The sequence below is a fragment of the Falco punctatus genome (genome assembly GCF_963210335.1).
Source record: "Falco punctatus genome assembly, chromosome: 9".
Lineage (NCBI taxonomy): Eukaryota > Metazoa > Chordata > Aves > Falconiformes > Falconidae > Falco > Falco punctatus.
Genome location: NC_137589.1, coordinates 3,330,980 through 3,349,283, shown reverse-complemented (window position 1 = coordinate 3,349,283; position 18,304 = coordinate 3,330,980). Strand labels below are relative to the sequence as shown.

Below are 18,304 nucleotides of genomic sequence, written 5' to 3'. Positions count from 1 at the left end.
GGTTGTTATACAGATCCAGGCATAAGAACGAAGATGGTTCATTGGACTGTGTTTGGTCAAGAAGCAACACAAAGGTGCTGCTCTATTTAGATAATTAACTGGGAAAACACTTGCAAATGTTGGCTATCAAATTGTTTCCCCTTTCCATCTCACAGAAACCTTTTTAAGTCTTCTCCTTCAGACTAATGAAAGCTCTGTAGAAACCTTTTTATAAAGTAAAAGACGGGAGCAAAGCTCATCTGTTTCTTTCTCCTTGTCATGTGGTTTTGCCTTCAATTCCTGTAGGCATCATTCTGCATGAGGTTTTTGAACTTGTTCTGAAGAGCTGGTTGCACTAAATATTTCATTTTCAACTCTTTCAAAAACAGAAGCAGATTACTTCTAATGCAGAAATACTGCTTTGAAACAATTGACTGAAATTGCAGTTCCTTAACCAGAGTTTTTCTTTGGTTTTCTGTTCCATTTAATTGAGCTGTTGCAGAATAGTGCTCCCCACAATTTGGTAATGCCTGTGGGCTTTTGATGTTGGATAAATGACTAGGGAAAATAAAATTATTGGGTAACTAAATGTCATAGGCTTTGCTATATTTCCAGGGACTTGATTTTCATTTAAATTATTGTAACAGTACATGTTAATTTATCAGTAACATGTATTAATAAAATAGATTTTGCATGGTGTTTGTTGAACTGGGAGATTAATTTTCTGCTTTTGATCAACAGCAGTGAGTGATGTTTTATTTAACTTTCACAAGACAGGTGGATTTAATGGCAAATATAAATAGTTCAATAGTATTGGTGTCTGTTGTATCTAGTTACCACTAATTTATTCTTTCTCCTTAGGGGCCAACACAACGGCATGTCCAGATAATCATGGAGAAGCTATTGAGGACAGTAAACAGAACAGTCATTTCCATGGGACGTGATTCGGAGCTCATTGTAAGTGTCTCTTGATGTAAACTTAAATACCTCTGCCACATCTTTTTGAACCTGACTGTAATAGGATTTAAATCCCAGGTGACCCAAAGCAATCAAAACCTTCAGTAACTGTCTTTGTGTTCAGTAAGCTGTAAAACATTGGCTTGTAATTTTTCCATGGTTTACACAGGGGGTGAAAAAATACTTATAAAATATTGGTGGCCAGGTGATGAGCCAGGTTTTACATATCTGTGTTTAACAAAATGATGTTTTGTTTGTAATGAGCCAGCTGAAAAGTGTGGAAATGACAGACTTGCATGTTTGTTACTACATTAGCAATCTTTTGACTCTACAAGCATTTGCATGTCTTTTTTGACTACAACTGAGATAACCAAGATAACAAAGCATTTGGATGATTGAAGTATAGAGGCCCATGTTTTGAAAGCCTAGAGCTGGTGCAGTAGCTGTGGGTTACCCTGTTCCACATCAGTGGTGTAGCACTGTGATTTTTAAAGCCTGACATTTTAATTTTTCAACTGTAATGTTAATATTGGTCTAAATAATGAACAAAATAGTGAGGCCTATTGATAGCTAAAATGGGGACAGATCTTAGTATGTTTTTGGGAGTCTTTCTGGGTGTTTGTCTTTACGTTATATTCTTCCTTAAGTGTCTGACTAGTTTCCTATGTATCAGTTGCCAGATGCAAAGTGGACGAGATTTCTCATCTGGCTGAGTAGCTGTCTTTCTGTTCTATATTCATTTGATTCAGTTTCGTTTGATATACTGATTTCTTTCTTTAAAAAGGTTTTACTTGTTAATCAGATGTATTTGAGTCCATAAGTACTTTCTTTTTCTGATCTCCCTTTCTTTTCCAATTTTATTTCTCTGTAATTGCACACAGTGACACTTGACTTGTCCTCAGCACATATTACTTATCTACTGCTGTCCCGTTTACTTGGTGTATGGTGGTCCTTGTGTCAACAGACATGCTATAATTTTAATTTTGTCTTTAGTGCGTCGTTCTCTAATCGTTTTTTTGCTTTTGTCTTCCACTTTTATCACTTTGATGTGCAACAGTAGTTTTTGTTGTGAGTCGTAGTAGATTGCCACATCCATTGCTGGAGCAAGAAGTAGTTTTAAGTAGAGATCGATCTTACAGAATATTCTAGTGCTGGGATGCAGGAACAGTGAAAGGAAGTCAAAAGGTTTATGTTGTTGTTACTTTGTGCATTATCACCGAAATGACTAATAATCTGTGGCATAGGTACCTTAATAGCTTTCTGTACAAGGGTACAAAACTTCATGACTTCGCTCAGTTGAGCAGGAGGTGTGGTCTTGTGAGACATACAGGAAACTTCTTCAGTTACAGTTTGAATGTGAATTAATTACTGTTTTGATGAACGTGATTTAGATGATATTTTGAAATGTTAATTATTCCTTTTGCATTTATCAAATTATATTTGAAAACTTCTGTATATGTTTTAAGTAAGTACAGTTGCATTAAAAATATCTGTAGTGATCACGAATGGAGCTTGAAATCACTCGATCTGCACACACTATAATTATGTAATGAGTATTAATAGCACCAGGTATTTTCAATGAGTACTTACTCCTATCTTAAAGTTCAGTCTGTTGCTGAAAGGATGCGCCTGTGATCAACCAGTAACAATTCATTTTTGTGGTGTCAGCAAAGTAGGAGGAGTAAAATGCAAGCGATAATTAGCAGACTTAACCTGACCCCTCTTGGATCACAATCAGGTTGAAATTATGCATGAACTTTTCTTTTGTCGATGCTCGTATAGTTTTACCTGGAACTTATAGTAAAGAATTAACCATATCGGATGAGTAGAAGGAAGGAATTGTAAAAATAAAGGATCTTACAGAGGCATATTTCAGGTAATGGTAACTTCTTTAAAAGGACATACCAGTTTGTTTCCTATATAAAGGCAGCCATATTAGACTACTAAAGGTGGCATGTGTTTCACCTTGAATAAATACTTAGCTAGGTCATCTTCATCCAAAAACTAATGTTGCGTAATACACTTTAAATATAAAAACCTACTTTGGATCAAAAACACTGAGAAATTGGCATTTACTCCTGTAGATGTGAACTATATATATACATTAAGATTCATCAGCTGTTAGCTTTATTCTGGAAGCATTCCTCTGAGGATCCTGCTTTGAATAGCTCAAACGAATGGAAGACGTGGTTCTTCTCATCCGAAACAAGACTTTTTTTCTGTTTGTGAGCAATACAGGAACAGATTCAGAATCCCCTTACGGTGGCAATCGACCTTGTTTCATTTCGCATTCTTTATAAACCTCTGTCCTAACCACTGTGGAGCTACTGTGGCATTTGGGATGCATGAACTCTGAGGTTTTACCCCTATAGATCCCAGACAGTTGTTTGTAGAAATTGTTTCCATTTCTATTTTAATAATATTCTTTGTATACCTTTCTGAGTTTGAGGCTTGTGTGACTTCCAGTCATATTGGTGTTGACTGTGTGATGTCAGTGAGAGATGGTGGATTTGAGAGGCCAGAATTTTGTGATCAGTAAAGGGTTGTAAAGAATTTAAATGGTCAAGTGACAGTGTAGTTATCTTGGAACAGAGGTGGTGGAACGCTTAAATATAATGCAATTTAACGTTAGTGAACAAAGCATTCAATAGATGAGGTTGCTAGATATGCTAATGTAATGGGAACATAAGACACTGAATTGATGTTTTCAGGATGATATGCAGTTAGAGGCTGTTAAAGATATTGTAAATAATTCAAATGACTTCCTCTATGTTGTAACTTATGGATAGGGTTCCATATGTTTGATACTAAATGACTGTTACCCAGTCAGTTTCCTTTGGAAAAAAAATGATGAAAAATAGATGAGTTGGAGTACCTATCTGACCAAAACCCTGACCTTCAGTTTAAGGCAAGTGACCATGTTTTTAAGCTGAGAGAGGGGAGATGTAGATGAGCTGTGAGGCAGAAATTGTTCCCCGTGAGGGCGGCGAGGCGCTGGCCCAGGCTGCCCAGAGCAGCTGTGGGTGCCCCATCCCTGGCAGTGCTCAAGGCCAGGCTGGATGGGGCTGGGGGCAGCCTGGGCTGGGGGGAGGGGGCCCTGCACAGGGCATGGGGTGGGACTGGGTGGGCTTCAAGGTCCCTTTAAACCCAAACCGTTCTGTGATGCTATGACCACCCCACAGTGATGGCAGTACCAGCACAGTAACCTGTTTAAATGTATTTGCTTCACTGTGTTACAAATGTTCCACCTTAATCCAGGAAATAAGAAAGGATTTTGGTAACTCTTACCTGATGCCTACCGTATCTTAATCTGAATATGGGAGGTACAGGGTACAACCTTTTACAAGTTTTTGGTCTGCAGTATTCTTCAAAGCTGTATTTTTCATCTGTACCAAAGTTTCTGTCTACTAAACCTTAAATTGCCAGTTAACCATGCTTAATTACAGGAGGTGCCTCTTTCTTCTGCATTGTTGAACAGATTGGAAAGATTCTTCAATAGTCTCTTTTGACTTTTCACATCGTTTTTTTCAATTTTTGCTTCCTTAAATGTGTGTTTCTAGATAAAAATTATAAGCTATTTTTATCAGATACCTTCAAAAGAGAATTATCTTGAAATAAGATAGACCAGTTGTAAAAAGGAAAGGTAGACAATAAATAAATAAAACAGACTGTAAGTGATCAATTAAAATCTGATGTGACCATAATTTTGGTAGAAGTTGGCAGCAAGAATAATCTAAGTTAACATCTGTGATACTGTACACAGCTTGTGCACACAAGACTTTTTCAAGTCTTCAGAACTTCAGAACAGAAAAAAAACCCCAGACCCTCAGTTTCATCAGTGTCTGTATTAACTAAGATTAAGCGCAGTCTGGACAGGTATACAGGTCGTTTCAGTGAAAGCAGTGGATTTATATACTTGGAAATTAGCATGTGTTTCCAGCCTGCATTATTAAATAAGTTTTTAACATGCAGGGAAAAAAAAAGTCTTGTTGCCACTTTAATACTTGTTATTTTTTGGCTACATTTTGCTCTGGCAGTCTCACTGGTGATTTTTACTTGATCCATTTGCTGATTGAATGAAGGTTCTGTGTGTGTTACTCTAATGAAGGTAAGAACTATGTGCAGCCTGTGGTCGCTGAGTTGTCTGATGCAAGGTCACGGTTTGTTGCTGCTCACAGAAATTGGCTGGTTTGCGTTCCTTTTGCAGGTACCTAGAGCTAGTCCTGCTTACGGTGCTGTAAGAAGTCACCTGTAACAAGATCACAAAAATCTTTCCTACTGGAGAATGTGTTGCCTGAAAAAAAACCCAGTCAATGGAGCATACTTCCTTGAGTCTTTTTTGAAGGATAATTTTAAACCATCTCTTGCCTCACCTAGTAACTTTTGAAGGATGTTGCATTCCACACGAGTCAGCATATTGGCCTCCTTCGGTAAATCAGAATTGACTGGACGCGATGGTAGGTCCAAAACGAATCATGACTACTCCCTACTTCCTTGCGGTCAGCAGCTTGGTATGTTTCTCATTTACAAAGCCAAGAAAAACAAGCTAGTTGCTGAACTCTTTAATTTCAGAAAGGGCATCCAGATGGGGTTTTTGGATCGCTATGTGTACAATTTTTGGAAGATACTTCAGCTGGCAGATCTGTGCAACTGTATGATCATTGTCTATTAAACAGATAATCTTGGTTCCTTTATATGGTGGAACAAATCAAATTCCATTTTGATACAGAAAAATCCTCTAGCTTGTAGATGTAAGAGCAAAGAATGTAAAAAGTGGCTTGCCTCTCAACAGCCTCTCTTCTTACAAATGGTAGCTCAGAAAAAGACAGAGTGATCTAAGTGAACACCTGCTGTGATCAGGGAAGAAAATAGGATTATAGATACTCTTGGGATGTGTGCCTAGGAAGCAGTGGACAGGAGAGGACATGATGACTTCACTGATGAGAGGAGTGTTTCCCATGTCTGGTTTTTTTCCCCCCTCTACACTTTAAAATGAGGATGTAGTGAAACCGAAACGGAAATGCGGCAGAAGTCATCAGAAAGTAGAGAAAGTGGTCGCTGGTTCGAGATGTGAAAGCCCTTTGGGGTTAATCAGGAGATTTAGAGGTGGCCCTGGGTGACAGTGCAGGAGAGTCCTGTAGAGTGAAGATGACACCTGTCAAAGCGACAAGGAGGAGCTGGTGACAGCACTGGAGAGTGAGAAGTGTGAAGTGGAGCACAGAATATGGCACTGATGTGGGAAGTGAACACTGGAATAACTGGTCAAGGAAAGACGGTGGTGGATTCTCCATCTCTTGGCATCTTCCAGCAGGATGCCTTTCTGGACGGCAGTAAAATGCAAGCCTAAGTCTAAGTAAAATACAAGTTATTGAGGGTCATGGGAGAGAGTGTGGGGCTAAAGTTATTTAGGAGTTGAAACTAGATGTAGGTTGTGTTTCTGTGCCTCAAAATGTGTCAAGTTTAGGGTAAATGGGTTCCAAAACATTTGGCAGAAAGCCTCATATTCTTCACTGGCCTTCTACAATGGAAAAACTATACTTTGTTTTATTGAATTGCATGTTTTCTTATCTTTCAAAAACATTTGAAATTCAGTATTGCCAACTAATTTCACAAAAACTGAAGCACTGTTTGAATGATGGTAATGCTTTTGGTCCATCACTAATACTGAGCTTCTTTTACGTTGTGAAATGTACTATCACTGGTGCAGAGAATGGTATGGAGTATGCCCTACCAATGTTTATCGGAACAAGCTGCATTCACCTGAACAAACTGGCAGCAAATTTATAGCACTCCAGTTATTTTAATAAGCCACAGTTGCATTTTATAGATGCTGAAATAATACTTAAAATTGTTTCATGCAGTCAGTTTCATTCTGTTAGACCAGAACTGTGTTGGTATATCCGTTATATCTTTAGTGGCAATCAGTCAACAAATCCCAGTAGTAATATATAATGGGTGCTGTTATACAGATGCTAAAGAAATGGTATCATCGAATGGCGTATTTGATTTGAACGTGTTAATGAAAAATGAATGTACTTGATTTTGAAAAAGTGATTAACCTTTAAAACACAGAGTGAAATCAAAGGCATAGACGGTGCTTTTGCACCTTAAGCAAGAAAAAGCAAACACTTTTACTGATGGTAGGATTTTTGAGTTTTAATTATGATTTTTTTTTCAGCTTATCCTGATTTTTAAACTATTTTTACAGTGACTTTTTTCTTTAAGAAAACAAGTGATACTCACATGAATAGTGTTTCCTAATAGTTCTAAAACAAAGAATGTAACTGTTGCTTAACGGAAATTATACGGACTCAGAAAATAGCAAGTAATATAAAATCACTGCAGTATTTATTGACTAGAAAGTATTTTTAAGCATGATATGGGAGAAGTGCATATAGCAAATTAGTGTATGAAAGTGCATGGTATCATCAGTGAATTCAGCAAAGCTACGTTATGTGCCACACTGAAAATAAAGTTGCATTTTCTTTGTTATAACCTCATACCTGCATTTTATAAGATCATCTACGTTAGGGTGAAGATAGCTTTGTCAGTCACATTTAACTAAAAGCTCTAAAGAATTAGATTTTTTCTTCTCTCAGTGTCTATCTAACCTGAGCCTGAGTGATTCTAAATGTAATACAATATGATACATTTTACACACTTGCAAAAACATTTTATTACAAATTACATTTTATGGTACGATATAACACGATATGTAATTTTAAGCAAGACTATATGTATGTTAGCTTTTCCAGTTTTAAAAAAATGTAAAAAATTAAAAATTTGCAACTTCTTAAGAAAATAGCTTGGACATGTATAGAACACGCCATGAGAACTTTCACTTTTAGCTCTTATATGTTTCACCAGTGAATTTTCCTCTATCATTTTAAATGGTTACAGAATACTGGTCTCTTTATGAGTCAGTCACTGCACATAAAAACAGTTCAATTTTGTGTCAGAGTCCCTGCGCACAAGAACTTTTATAGTAGTTTTATGGGAAAAGCTACTGATTCGGTGACACTAACGATTCGTAATTGATTACCATTGAGAGATACTTGATTTAATTTCTTTAAAAAACAATCCCAAACACTTAAGCATGTTAGCATGGATGAATTCATTAATTATTAACACTACTTTAAAATAATACTGAATACTGTTGTATTTTTCTTATGTCTGTATTTGATATTTCTGTTCAGAAAAAAATATTTGTTTGGAAATATTTGGATTTCTAAAACATGTTGGGTGGGCTGCCGTGCAAACAGTTTTCTGTTCTCAATTAAAAACAATATAAAATATACGAAACACATTTTTTTTCCACACGAAGAAATCACCCTTCCTTCCTGGTACACAGGATCACCCTTCTAATCCTTCAGCTTTCACAAAAGTATTTCAGGATATTGTTTGCTTGTGTACAAGAACTCGTAGCCCTCTTGAAGGTTTACTGCAAAGGTGACTTTTTTCCACTTAAGCATGCTGAGATTAATTTTGAGCTGGGTATAGACATCTTCTGCGCTTCTTGTTCCCATTTTAACTTCCTTTTCTTGCTCTTTGCTTTGGGGAAAGAAAATAACTTACTTTCCTCAAGTTTTCTTAGAGAAATGGATTTGATGCCGAGTTCAGAGGAAAAACAGTGTAAATGAAAACACTCCAAATTTTTTAGTATGTGCAAACTGTTCTGCTAATGATTACATTTCTTCCACATTTTCCACAAATTCCATAAAGAATTTGTATCTTTATGGATGCTGCAGGGTATGCAATTTCAAAAACAATTCTTAGTAAATCAGTCACAGGACACTATATGACTCAAATTATCTAAATTAACTTAAACCTTTAAGAAAAAAAAAAAAAAACCAAACAACAAAAAACCCAACAGTCTCGCTCCCTGGGCACTTCTAGCATGACATTTTTTTCCATGGTCATTCTAGATGCAAGTTTACTGACAGCAACAAATACTTAAAGAAAAAATTGCAGTTTATAATTCACAGCAAAATTTTAAGTGTCATTAAAAAAAAAAACAACTGGGAAAAAATTGATTCACATCTCTAAGTGTGTTGGTTAGCAAGTACAATTAATAGGTTTAGGCAAAAATTATAGTAAGCTGGGAAACCCATCTGAGAAGCTTAGTAAATAAATAGCATATAAAATTAATGCTCCTTCCAAACAGGTTTCAAAGCGTGGCTCAAACTATAAATTTTCTGGTGCCTTCTGCAATAGTGTAGAGGTTTTCCAAAGACTGTGTTACAAAAAAATACTAAATTATGGCAAATGCTAACAATCCGCCAAGCTTTTGATTATTCTGTTTGTAGGGTGGTTTGTTTTGTTTTGTTTTGTTTTTTCTGTGCCAGATTATGTCATTTAGATCTTTTGGTTACCAAAAGACTAAAAGTGGGATCCAGGACAGATGATTGTCCTTTAGCCTTGACCCTGTCAGTGTGATGTGTTTAAAGGCTTGTCCTGACTTTGGGAGGGTTCTAGCTGCTCACCAGTTGAAGACGAGCAGCAAACTTGTTCGTCTGGTGATGAGGACATAGCTAAATTCTAAATTAGAAATGATGGTGCGCTGTCGAAATGTGATAGCTTGGTTGAAGTCTACATCACATGAAGGCAAATATACACATAGTCACATCTTAGAGATTATTCATGGTCTTGGACCACATGAAAAATTGTGCTTTGTCCAGGATATATGTGCTGAAAACTGCACTCCCCGATCAACATGGATTTGTAAAACTGAAGACCATTGCAAACATAAGGCTTGCTTGTTTTTTTTTTCCTCCCCTCGTTGTTGTTTAAAGACAATAAACCAAACCCCCAAAAGGCTTTAAAACAATAGTGATATTTAGCTGTGTACAGGATGACAGCCTACAATTTAATAGGTTAGAATGTGACGCTTTCAGATCTAAAGGAGGGGGTGGGGAATAGTTTTACTTGCCATCTTTGTACAAATTTTCAATTCAGGTTTTACATCCCACATTGGTGAACTGCAAATAAAAGTTGGCAAGGTATTATCCAACACCTTGCTTCAGGACATTAGTTTATCGGTACAAAGGCCTTTTTGGTACATACGGTGAGAACTGAATGCTGCCAGAACGGTCAGAACTACATTGGCCGGTAACACTGATCAGTCTACCAAGATCCCATTATAGATGATCGATAGAACTCCAAATATTTTTCAAAGAAGGCCTTGAACTCCACATGTCATGGGCTTGGGTTAAAGGAACCAGAGTTTCCATCTTCCATGCTTTTTTGATTCAGTTTTGGATTTTTGCTTGGGAGTGGAGGAGTAGCTCTCCTGAGAATAAGGCAAAGGTGCAACCTGAGTTTCCTCAATAGGATGAAGTTTTCTCAAAACTGGCTGTAGTTTATCTTCTTGCTGTTTAAAATCCAATTCCACACTAAAAATGGGAAGAAAAAAGTGATTAGTTACTAATTACAACGATAGAAAGATTTCAATTAAGCCAATATCTGATACCAATATACAAATCCTTAATTTATGAAATGCAAAAAGAAAATAAATGTTTAAATCAGATCTCCAACATTTCTTGCACCAAAACTGAAGGGGTGGGGAGGGAGGGCAGGGGCAGGGAAGGTGGTCAAAAAAAAAAAGGACATTGCAAAAGAAAAATAGGAATGCGATCGTGCAAACTTCTGCCTGCTGTTTAGGAGGGCCTTGGGGGTTGTGGTAGTGCTGTGAAGTGACTGAAAAGTAGAAATACTACTTTTTCCCTCATCTCTGTGGAGAAAATACTCTTTCAAAGGGCTCTGAGGTTTTATTTTCCTCTTAGGGTGGAGGAGAAGGAATCAAAGAGGCTAAGGGAAGTTTGGGATATTTTTGTGCTTTGGATTTGTGAAGAGCTGGTCTGCCCACAGGGCCTTCCAGGCACGGCCTGGAAAGGGGGCTGGAAAGGTGGAGGGGCTGGTCTGGCACCTGGCTGTGCCTGCTCTGGGGTTCGGTTACTTCTGCATTTGGCTGTGTCTAGGTTGGTGCTAATTTAACCATTAAATACATTCTGAGCAAAAGTGTCAGCATTCCAGTGATAAACTTTTTTATAGCGGAGGAGAGAAATAACAGTAGGTAAGACTTCAGGTATACAGAGTATTTTCCCCATCTCCAAGTTGACGAGCAGTAAAAAGACATCCAAAATTGAAGAAGATTAATTTTTAAAGTTTCAGGTATATGCTAGAACTACACCTGCGAATGCTGAATTTGCAGGAGATGGCTGTGTTGGGTATCTTTTTCCTGCAGAAGCTCACTACAAGCCTACTGTTTAATATCCATCCTTGTTAATGAAAGAACAATGCTGTCTTCAACTTGATAACACACTCCTGTTTGCAGTTTAGCTAGCAAAAAGCAGTTGCTTAGATGAGTGCGGCAGTAATTTTGTGGCAAGATCGGGATATCAGTTGATTGTCAATGCCCCACCACATAAATGCTTTCAGTAATACAGTGAGAGAGTCTCAGCATCAAGTAGTTTCTTTTCCAAGCGCTCTCTAAATCTCATTTACAGTGGCATGCAAATCTGCGCAGAATTGGGCATGTTATAGTTGGTTTGTTTCTCAGTATAAATTTTGGGAGTATAAAAAAAAAAAGAAGGCGTTTCAGCTCTGGCATTGGCAGAGTTCATTTTTCCTTCTTTCAAAATGTTATTCTTGCAGGGGAGCTCTTGTAAGAGCTACTTGAAACGGATGCAAAAGATAAATTGTTTTAAACCCCCCTGCTGAACAGAGTGACTTTTTCATAATCAATTTCTATTAAAGGTAGACCTCAAGAGAAGAAACATCTTAGTCCCTATGACAAAACCCACGTTGTTATCATTTTCTACTGCATAAAACCATTTGCAGCACAGTTCAGACTGTCTTTTAGCTATTTATATCAAAATGAAATACTTCTGAAGAGTAGAGAGGATGAATGAAAACATTCATGTTACTTCAGCATTTATAACTAAATTTTGCAGAATAATTGATTGTTGTCTGTCTAGATCAATTTAGCTTTGTAGGTTTTGTTTAATATCACCACTCCTTTCGGCAAATGATTCATTTTTCTTGAAAACTTAGGTTTTGGTGTATACCTGTTTGTGCTGCAGTAATAAGACAAAAGCCTTCTTATTCTGCTATTTTTCACATCTTTCTAAATTAACTGTAGCTGACATTATTTTTTGGTTTTATTGTTACATCAAACATGAAATAATATTAAATTCAGCAAGTGTTCCATATTTGTATGACTTCTTTATATTTTTGTTCTAGAGCTGCAGATCTTTTCGTTTTTTGCATTCGTGAACTTGATTCTGTCACCTGTCACAGCTCTGACAATTTTGTTTTGCTTAGTGCTATTTTTGTATCCTAAGCATCTATAGGTTTCCTCTCAAAATGACCTTTTCTTGAAATATTCTCTGCCATGTGGCGCTCTCTACTTTCAAACTTCATCTGTTTCTGTCTCTTCTTTAAGCCTCCCCGTGACAACTCTATAAGCTTAATTAATGAGGGTGATATGTTCTTCTAGCATTACCCATGACGGAGAATATAATTATTGGCTTCAGAAACATTTTTCCTTAGATGAAATAATATTTTTCAACAGACTTGACAATTGTGAATAAGGCCTACAAAAACAAGAGACAAATCTAAATGCTGCATAATGCTAGGATCACGATCAGTTGCCTGACAGATCCGATTAGGACGTATTAAAGGTTCACTTACCGACGATGCTGCCATGTTTGGAACGTTGGGCTGGAGTTTCTCCATGTTCAGTCCCTATCACAAATGTATTACTGTGCATGAAACTCCAGTGCAGATAGGCAGGCAGACTGGTTTTGTGAACAACTATAAGCAGTAAAATTTTGTCTGTGATAAATATGCTGGTTTTCTGTGTTTTCTCCCCAAAACGGCCGTATACTTGCAAGGTTTACGACAGAAGCTTTATGTTTTAGGGCAGCTGTCTGTGTATCAGTGTTTGCATAGATGTCGTTCCCATGAAAATTTCGCCAAATAAAATCAAAGAAGAGACCTTTGAGAATCCTATTTTGATATGCACATTAAACACAGGCGACAACTTTGTAATTAACATCTCTGAAATTCCTTCACAGTGGGACGGGTATAGTCCAGGTCTGATCAAAAATGTCTTTTTAATTGCAGTTCTAAGTTGAATTAGTTGGTGCTTGACTAAGCCTCAGAGCAGAGCACCCGGAGCCTGCTTTTTCTGCCATCTTATTTTCTGCTAGGGACTGATACCGGTGCAAAAGGAACCCAAAAAGAGATGATTTTTTTTTTCCAATTTTTTTTTCTTCCTTCCTTTCCCCCTTCCCAGATCCTGGTGGTGTTCGTTGCACAGCATGGATGTGCACTAAACTGACTGAGGAACTTAGCTGAAATGTGAATCATGATCTAATTTTGTCCCTAGGAAGTACCATTGACTTGCTACGGAAGTTGGGTCTATAGCAAATAAGGCAAAGTGTTTCAAAAAGGTAGAGAGTAACAGTACTTGAAAACTATTTTTATGCACGTCTGTTAATTTTGGAATCGAAGCCAGCGGGAGCCTCTCGGGGTTTCTCTGTTTCACTTTGGGCTTGGTGTCGCTTGGCTTTTTGTGTTTGTGAAATGGAGTCATTGTGTTTGGAAAACAATGAAGACTCGGATACTGGAATAATAAGTACCCCAGGACAAACCTGGAACAAAACCATTTTCTATACAGATTTTGAATTGTATTCAGGAAAGAAAGAGAAAATGCATGGCCTGGCTGCTCGTCAGTGAAGGGCTGTGTGCTTGGTGCCTGAAGCCCTATGGGAGAGGAGGGAAGAGCTGCCCGACTTCCCAGCGGAGCACCCATGGTGCGGTAGCACTGATCAGCACGGGGTTCACCGAGCCTCCAGCCACTCTCGGAGGCCCTGAGGACACCTCAGAGGTGCTCTGGGGTTTGCACGATGCACCTGTGTGTGCATGCATGCTCTCACGAGGGGTTACAACTGTGCGCGCAGGGCCTCCTGTACGATCAGAGGAGTGGTGTAGAGCCGAGGTGGACAACTCGGACACCTCGCTGAAGGCATGCACAGAGGGTAGCCCACTTGCTCTGGCTGCTGCTTTCTGGCTAATCCCGTCTTCTTAAATCCTGGTGCTGTGGATTAGGGATTGGCGTGGTAAATCTTCTGGTTTGGGCTTCATGGTTTTTTTTAATGATTTTCAGAATACATGTTAATGAGTTTATTTTTTGCATGCTGGCAGTAGAGTGAACTTTTTCTAATTTTGTTGCTGTATAAGGAATTGAAAACAGTTTGAGGAGTCATAACCATTTGGTTTTAAGCATATGGACTGTGGGAGGGTATCTAGCAGCAAGCTTAGAAATATGGATGGGTTTTCTTCTTTTCTAACACAGTCACATGTTATTAACATGAATAATTTTAAGAATGTTAGATGCTAATGACTGGATATGTTGGTTACTTGTAAGATCGCTGAATCAGAATAATTCAGGTTCAGGACCACGTTGCTGAGGGCTTTATCTACTTGTCCCTTGAAACCTCCAAGGATGGAGCCTGCACAGGCTCTGGGGAGCCCGTCCCTCTGCTCTCTGCCTCAAGGAAAGCCTTCCTCCTTCTACTAAACCTGAGTCTTTCTCATTTCAGTCAACACCCCTTCTGTTTACCTTTTTATTACCTAGTTTGTAATGTTAAGGCCCAAATCCTGCAAGCAGCTGTAGAGCAGCTTAACTTTTTGCATTTAAGTAGGCTAAGTGAAGCAGGAATCACAGGATATCATAGCGTCTCCTTCTGGGTCATGTTAATTGGATGACATGGCATTAGTGCATGTCATGTCATGGAAGAACAGGATCCAGATAAGCACTAATGACTTGAAAATTAGTTTAATACACTTTTAAGCAATCTGTTAAAATTCCTATTTCAACCTGAAAATCATAAATGCCTAGAATCCAAAGCATTGTCAGTGTTAGCAAGGCATTAAGATCCATTTTTACTACTAAGCATCTTACAGTCTAGAGATAACATGAGAAAGAATGTAAATTAATCAATGTGGGTAGCAAATCAAAACATGAAAATTATTGTCCTCATCATTTTGTTACCTGATATACTGATGCTATCGTAGGGATTGATGTCTACTTGTCTTATTTTCACTTTGTATTGCTGTACTTATTAATTTTAATAATTAACACAATATCTGACCTCTACAAGTGAACTACTTCCATGTGGGCTCTGTTCTACCTGGTTAGCTTGTGCCACCGTGATTTAAACCTGTTTGTTTTGCCACTGTTGTATTGAGAGTTACATTGCAGATTCTAATAATATATTTTCTGTTGAATCGCTGGAGTACACTGTAGAATAACTTGAATATCAAAGATGAAATTGAATACTGGAAGCCAGCATAATTCAAAATTTCAAAGGAGTAAAAAGTAGCCAAATTAACAGTCGATACAGCTTTCAGTAATTTCCCCCTCCAAAAAATTACAATAGCGTAGTGTTGATTTGTTTGTTCTCCCTGTGCAGAAATTGGCTACTGATTTGATCTAGTAAAAAAATTGATTTCCAGAAGCTAAAGTAGGCTTATAGAAAGCTATTGAATATTTCTGACCTTTTTGATTAAAGGTAGGTCTAGCATGAATTCTTCAAGATGCTCCTTCACAGAAATAATTCATGATAAAGGCCTAAGAACAATGCACAAAATACTAAACAGAAGACTCATTTTCTCATATAGATTCCTGTTCAAGGATTAAAAGTCACATGGGATGGTAATTTAAACAGGAGCGGAAAGGGCAGTGCCACTAAAAGATAATTACAGAATAAAACAGTCTGTGAAGATTTTAGTCCATGTGGGTTTGGGGTGTTTTAGAATTGGTACAGTTTCTGCATATCAATGCAATTTCTTCTTAATAGCAAGACTTTGCTAGACCTCAGTATTTAAGTTGACTATGTCCTGACAATATACCCTAATAAAACTTACTTTCTACTTTGAAAGACTTCAATGGTGCATCTATGTTAGGCTGCAAAAGATGGATGTAAATGTTTGTTTGCTTGTCTTTTCTTTGCAAATTGGTCTTTCAGTTTGTAGAAGACCATTTTGAAACTGTTTTGTGACCTTGGATGTTCAGTGGAACAGATGAACATTTGACACAGATTAACATTTCATAAAATTGTTGTTTACTGCTACTTCACGTTTTTTGACTACTATTTTAAATACTGTCTAGAAATTACTACAAAGACACAATGCTGAATACTTCCTGACTGTTTTTGCCTGTTGCTATGTAGTTGGGACTTTTTACTTGGGCTTTAAAACCTATAGTGAAGTGCTGCCCAGTATTTCTGCTGTGTTTGAGCCTAGAGCTCCGTCAGACACAGCACCACCGATCCTGGCCTTATTGGGATCCTAGTGACCGCAGGCTGGGGAAGCCTTCAGGGGAATGACTCAAGCCTTTCCCCCTCTAAAGGTGGTGGCTAAATGGGAATGTACTTTGGAGCGGAAGCAGTGAATCCATGTGGGATGCCATTAACGTGGTTCCTCTCCTGCAGTGGAAGGAGGAGTCAGTGACTCCCGTGTCTGGAGTTTGTGACAAATTCTTGAACATATTTCTTATCACAGAAATAATTAGAATTTTGAGGGAAATGAGGAATCAAATTTTGGTATGTTTTTCCTATAGATTTCTAAAGCAGTGTAAGTTTTTGGTACCTTATCTTTATAATAGTGTTTAATGTTCATTCAGTTTTCTAGATATTAAAAAAAAGTAACCTACTTTTCCTTTTTTCTTTTAACACTAAGTAGTATGTATTATTTTCAATATAAAGCCAAAATAATATAAAAATATACTTGGAATCTTAGCAAAAATGTAGATTTCATATGCAAAATAATTATTCTCAAAACCTATTCCTAGAATCTTTACTGACAGCATCCACATTTTTGATACTAAATGGCAGCTAAACCCCTTCAAAGTACAACAGTATTCTTTGGGGTTTGTTTTTTGTCACCTTGTACACTGTAGCTGTTGTGCTACAGTGTATTAACACTCTAAAAAGTTATCTTGAGGGGGGAAGAATTTAATTACATTGTTTCTGCATTCTGGCTTCTCATCTGTGCTATACTTGACATTACAGGATGCAGTTGGGTAGTCAACAGGGCAACTTCATCATTCCTCTAAGATGCTGCTTTACTGCAGTTTAAAGGTTTGAAACAACTCTGTATATTGTTACTGTGTTCAAGACTGAATTGTATTTTTTTAAAAATATGGAAAATTTAAGGTTTTCTCTTTCAATTATTGATCTGTCCTATAAGTGCATTGCTTATTATTTTTCTTGAATCTCCCCTATTTACTACTTGGGTGAAAAGAGCTCAAGACTGAGGAGGTTCCAAAACAGCAGCCAGTGGAACATGTAGTAGGTCAGAGAGGATGATTCCTGGTCTGACACTGACATTTAATGACAGCTTGCAAGGTTCAGTGTTCAGAGCATCCTGGATGGTTTAACCTGAGTGTCAATTTCCATTCCTTAAAAGTGTTATATCCTCAAGAAAAATCATGTAACTCCATGTGGCATTGCCATGCAAACCCTTTGCAAAAATGCGGTGTGTATCATTGCATCTTGATTTAACACTAGTTTTAGCATCCTTACTAATGAAATGCTGCACTTCTTTCAGAGGCTTCAATACCATGGTGTTTGGCTTGTGGAGGAGCAGAAGCTCCTACAAGGCAGTCTGTCTCAGTGGTAGTTTTATTAGTGAATTTCTCTTTTATCCCTTCTGGCTACTTATCTCGTCTTAGGAATTCAGTCTTCTCATAGTTCTGCTGTTTTGCACCATCTTCTGGTTTTAGACTTCTTGCCTGCAGCATATATTCTCCTAATCTGTCAAAATGTTGAGCTGAATTTTGCTGAAACTTCCCCTGGAAACATTGCTTGAGGCGAATGCCCGGCATCGACAGCTTCTGTCCGAACAGCCATCTGTTCTGGGGGGACCTGCCTGCTCTGCTGTCGGGGGACAAACGCTTGAAATATGTGTTTCTGGAGTCATTCCATTTGCAGTGAGTGAAGAGGTAAAAACTGGAAAGTTCCTGAACTTTAAATCTGTTGACTAGAAATCAAGATCTTCGAAATTTCCAAATGGATTTTTTTTAGCTAATGAAACAAACCCAGTTTCTCTGATAGAAATGAGCTCTGTTGTACCTTCCCAGGCTGCTCTGAGCAAGCAGTTGCACGGGGGTGAGCTCAGAAAAAGGGAGACCCGGTAAGCATTAGTTATTTATAGGCTTCTAAATATTGGACGAATGAATAAATTAATTGGTTCCTTCCCCTGCACAGAACAGCATCATTCCCTCTTCTAGTTAGCTGGAAAATAGAAAAGATGGGAGTTGAAGTTTTCCATCCTTTTTTCCTTTGCTTCTAGGCAGCTA

The 18,304-nt window shown here is 37.8% G+C and overlaps 2 protein-coding genes across 4 annotated transcripts in view; one reads left to right on the top strand and one right to left on the bottom strand.

The window, feature by feature from the left end:
* Positions 1–18,304, top strand: part of DOCK1 (dedicator of cytokinesis 1) — a 317,964-nt gene that overhangs the window by 96,524 nt on the left and 203,136 nt on the right. For both annotated transcript variants that reach the window (XM_080403104.1, XM_080403103.1), the window contains exon 27: positions 841–936. In XM_080403104.1, the coding sequence (XP_080259230.1) occupies positions 841–936 (96 nt within the window). The remainder of the gene's footprint in view (positions 1–840; positions 937–18,304) is intronic.
* INSYN2A (inhibitory synaptic factor 2A) overlaps positions 5,195–18,304 on the bottom strand; it is a gene marked incomplete at its 5' end in the record, with an annotated part of 58,273 nt that continues 45,163 nt past the window's right edge. The window contains one exon of one of the 2 annotated variants that reach the window (XM_080403106.1): positions 5,195–10,328. In XM_080403106.1, coding sequence (XP_080259232.1) covers positions 10,145–10,328 — 184 coding nt within the window. In that variant the 3' untranslated portion in view covers positions 5,195–10,144. Of the gene's footprint in view, positions 18,240–18,304 lie in introns of both variants that reach the window. The other variant, XM_080403109.1, reaches the window with a different exon arrangement.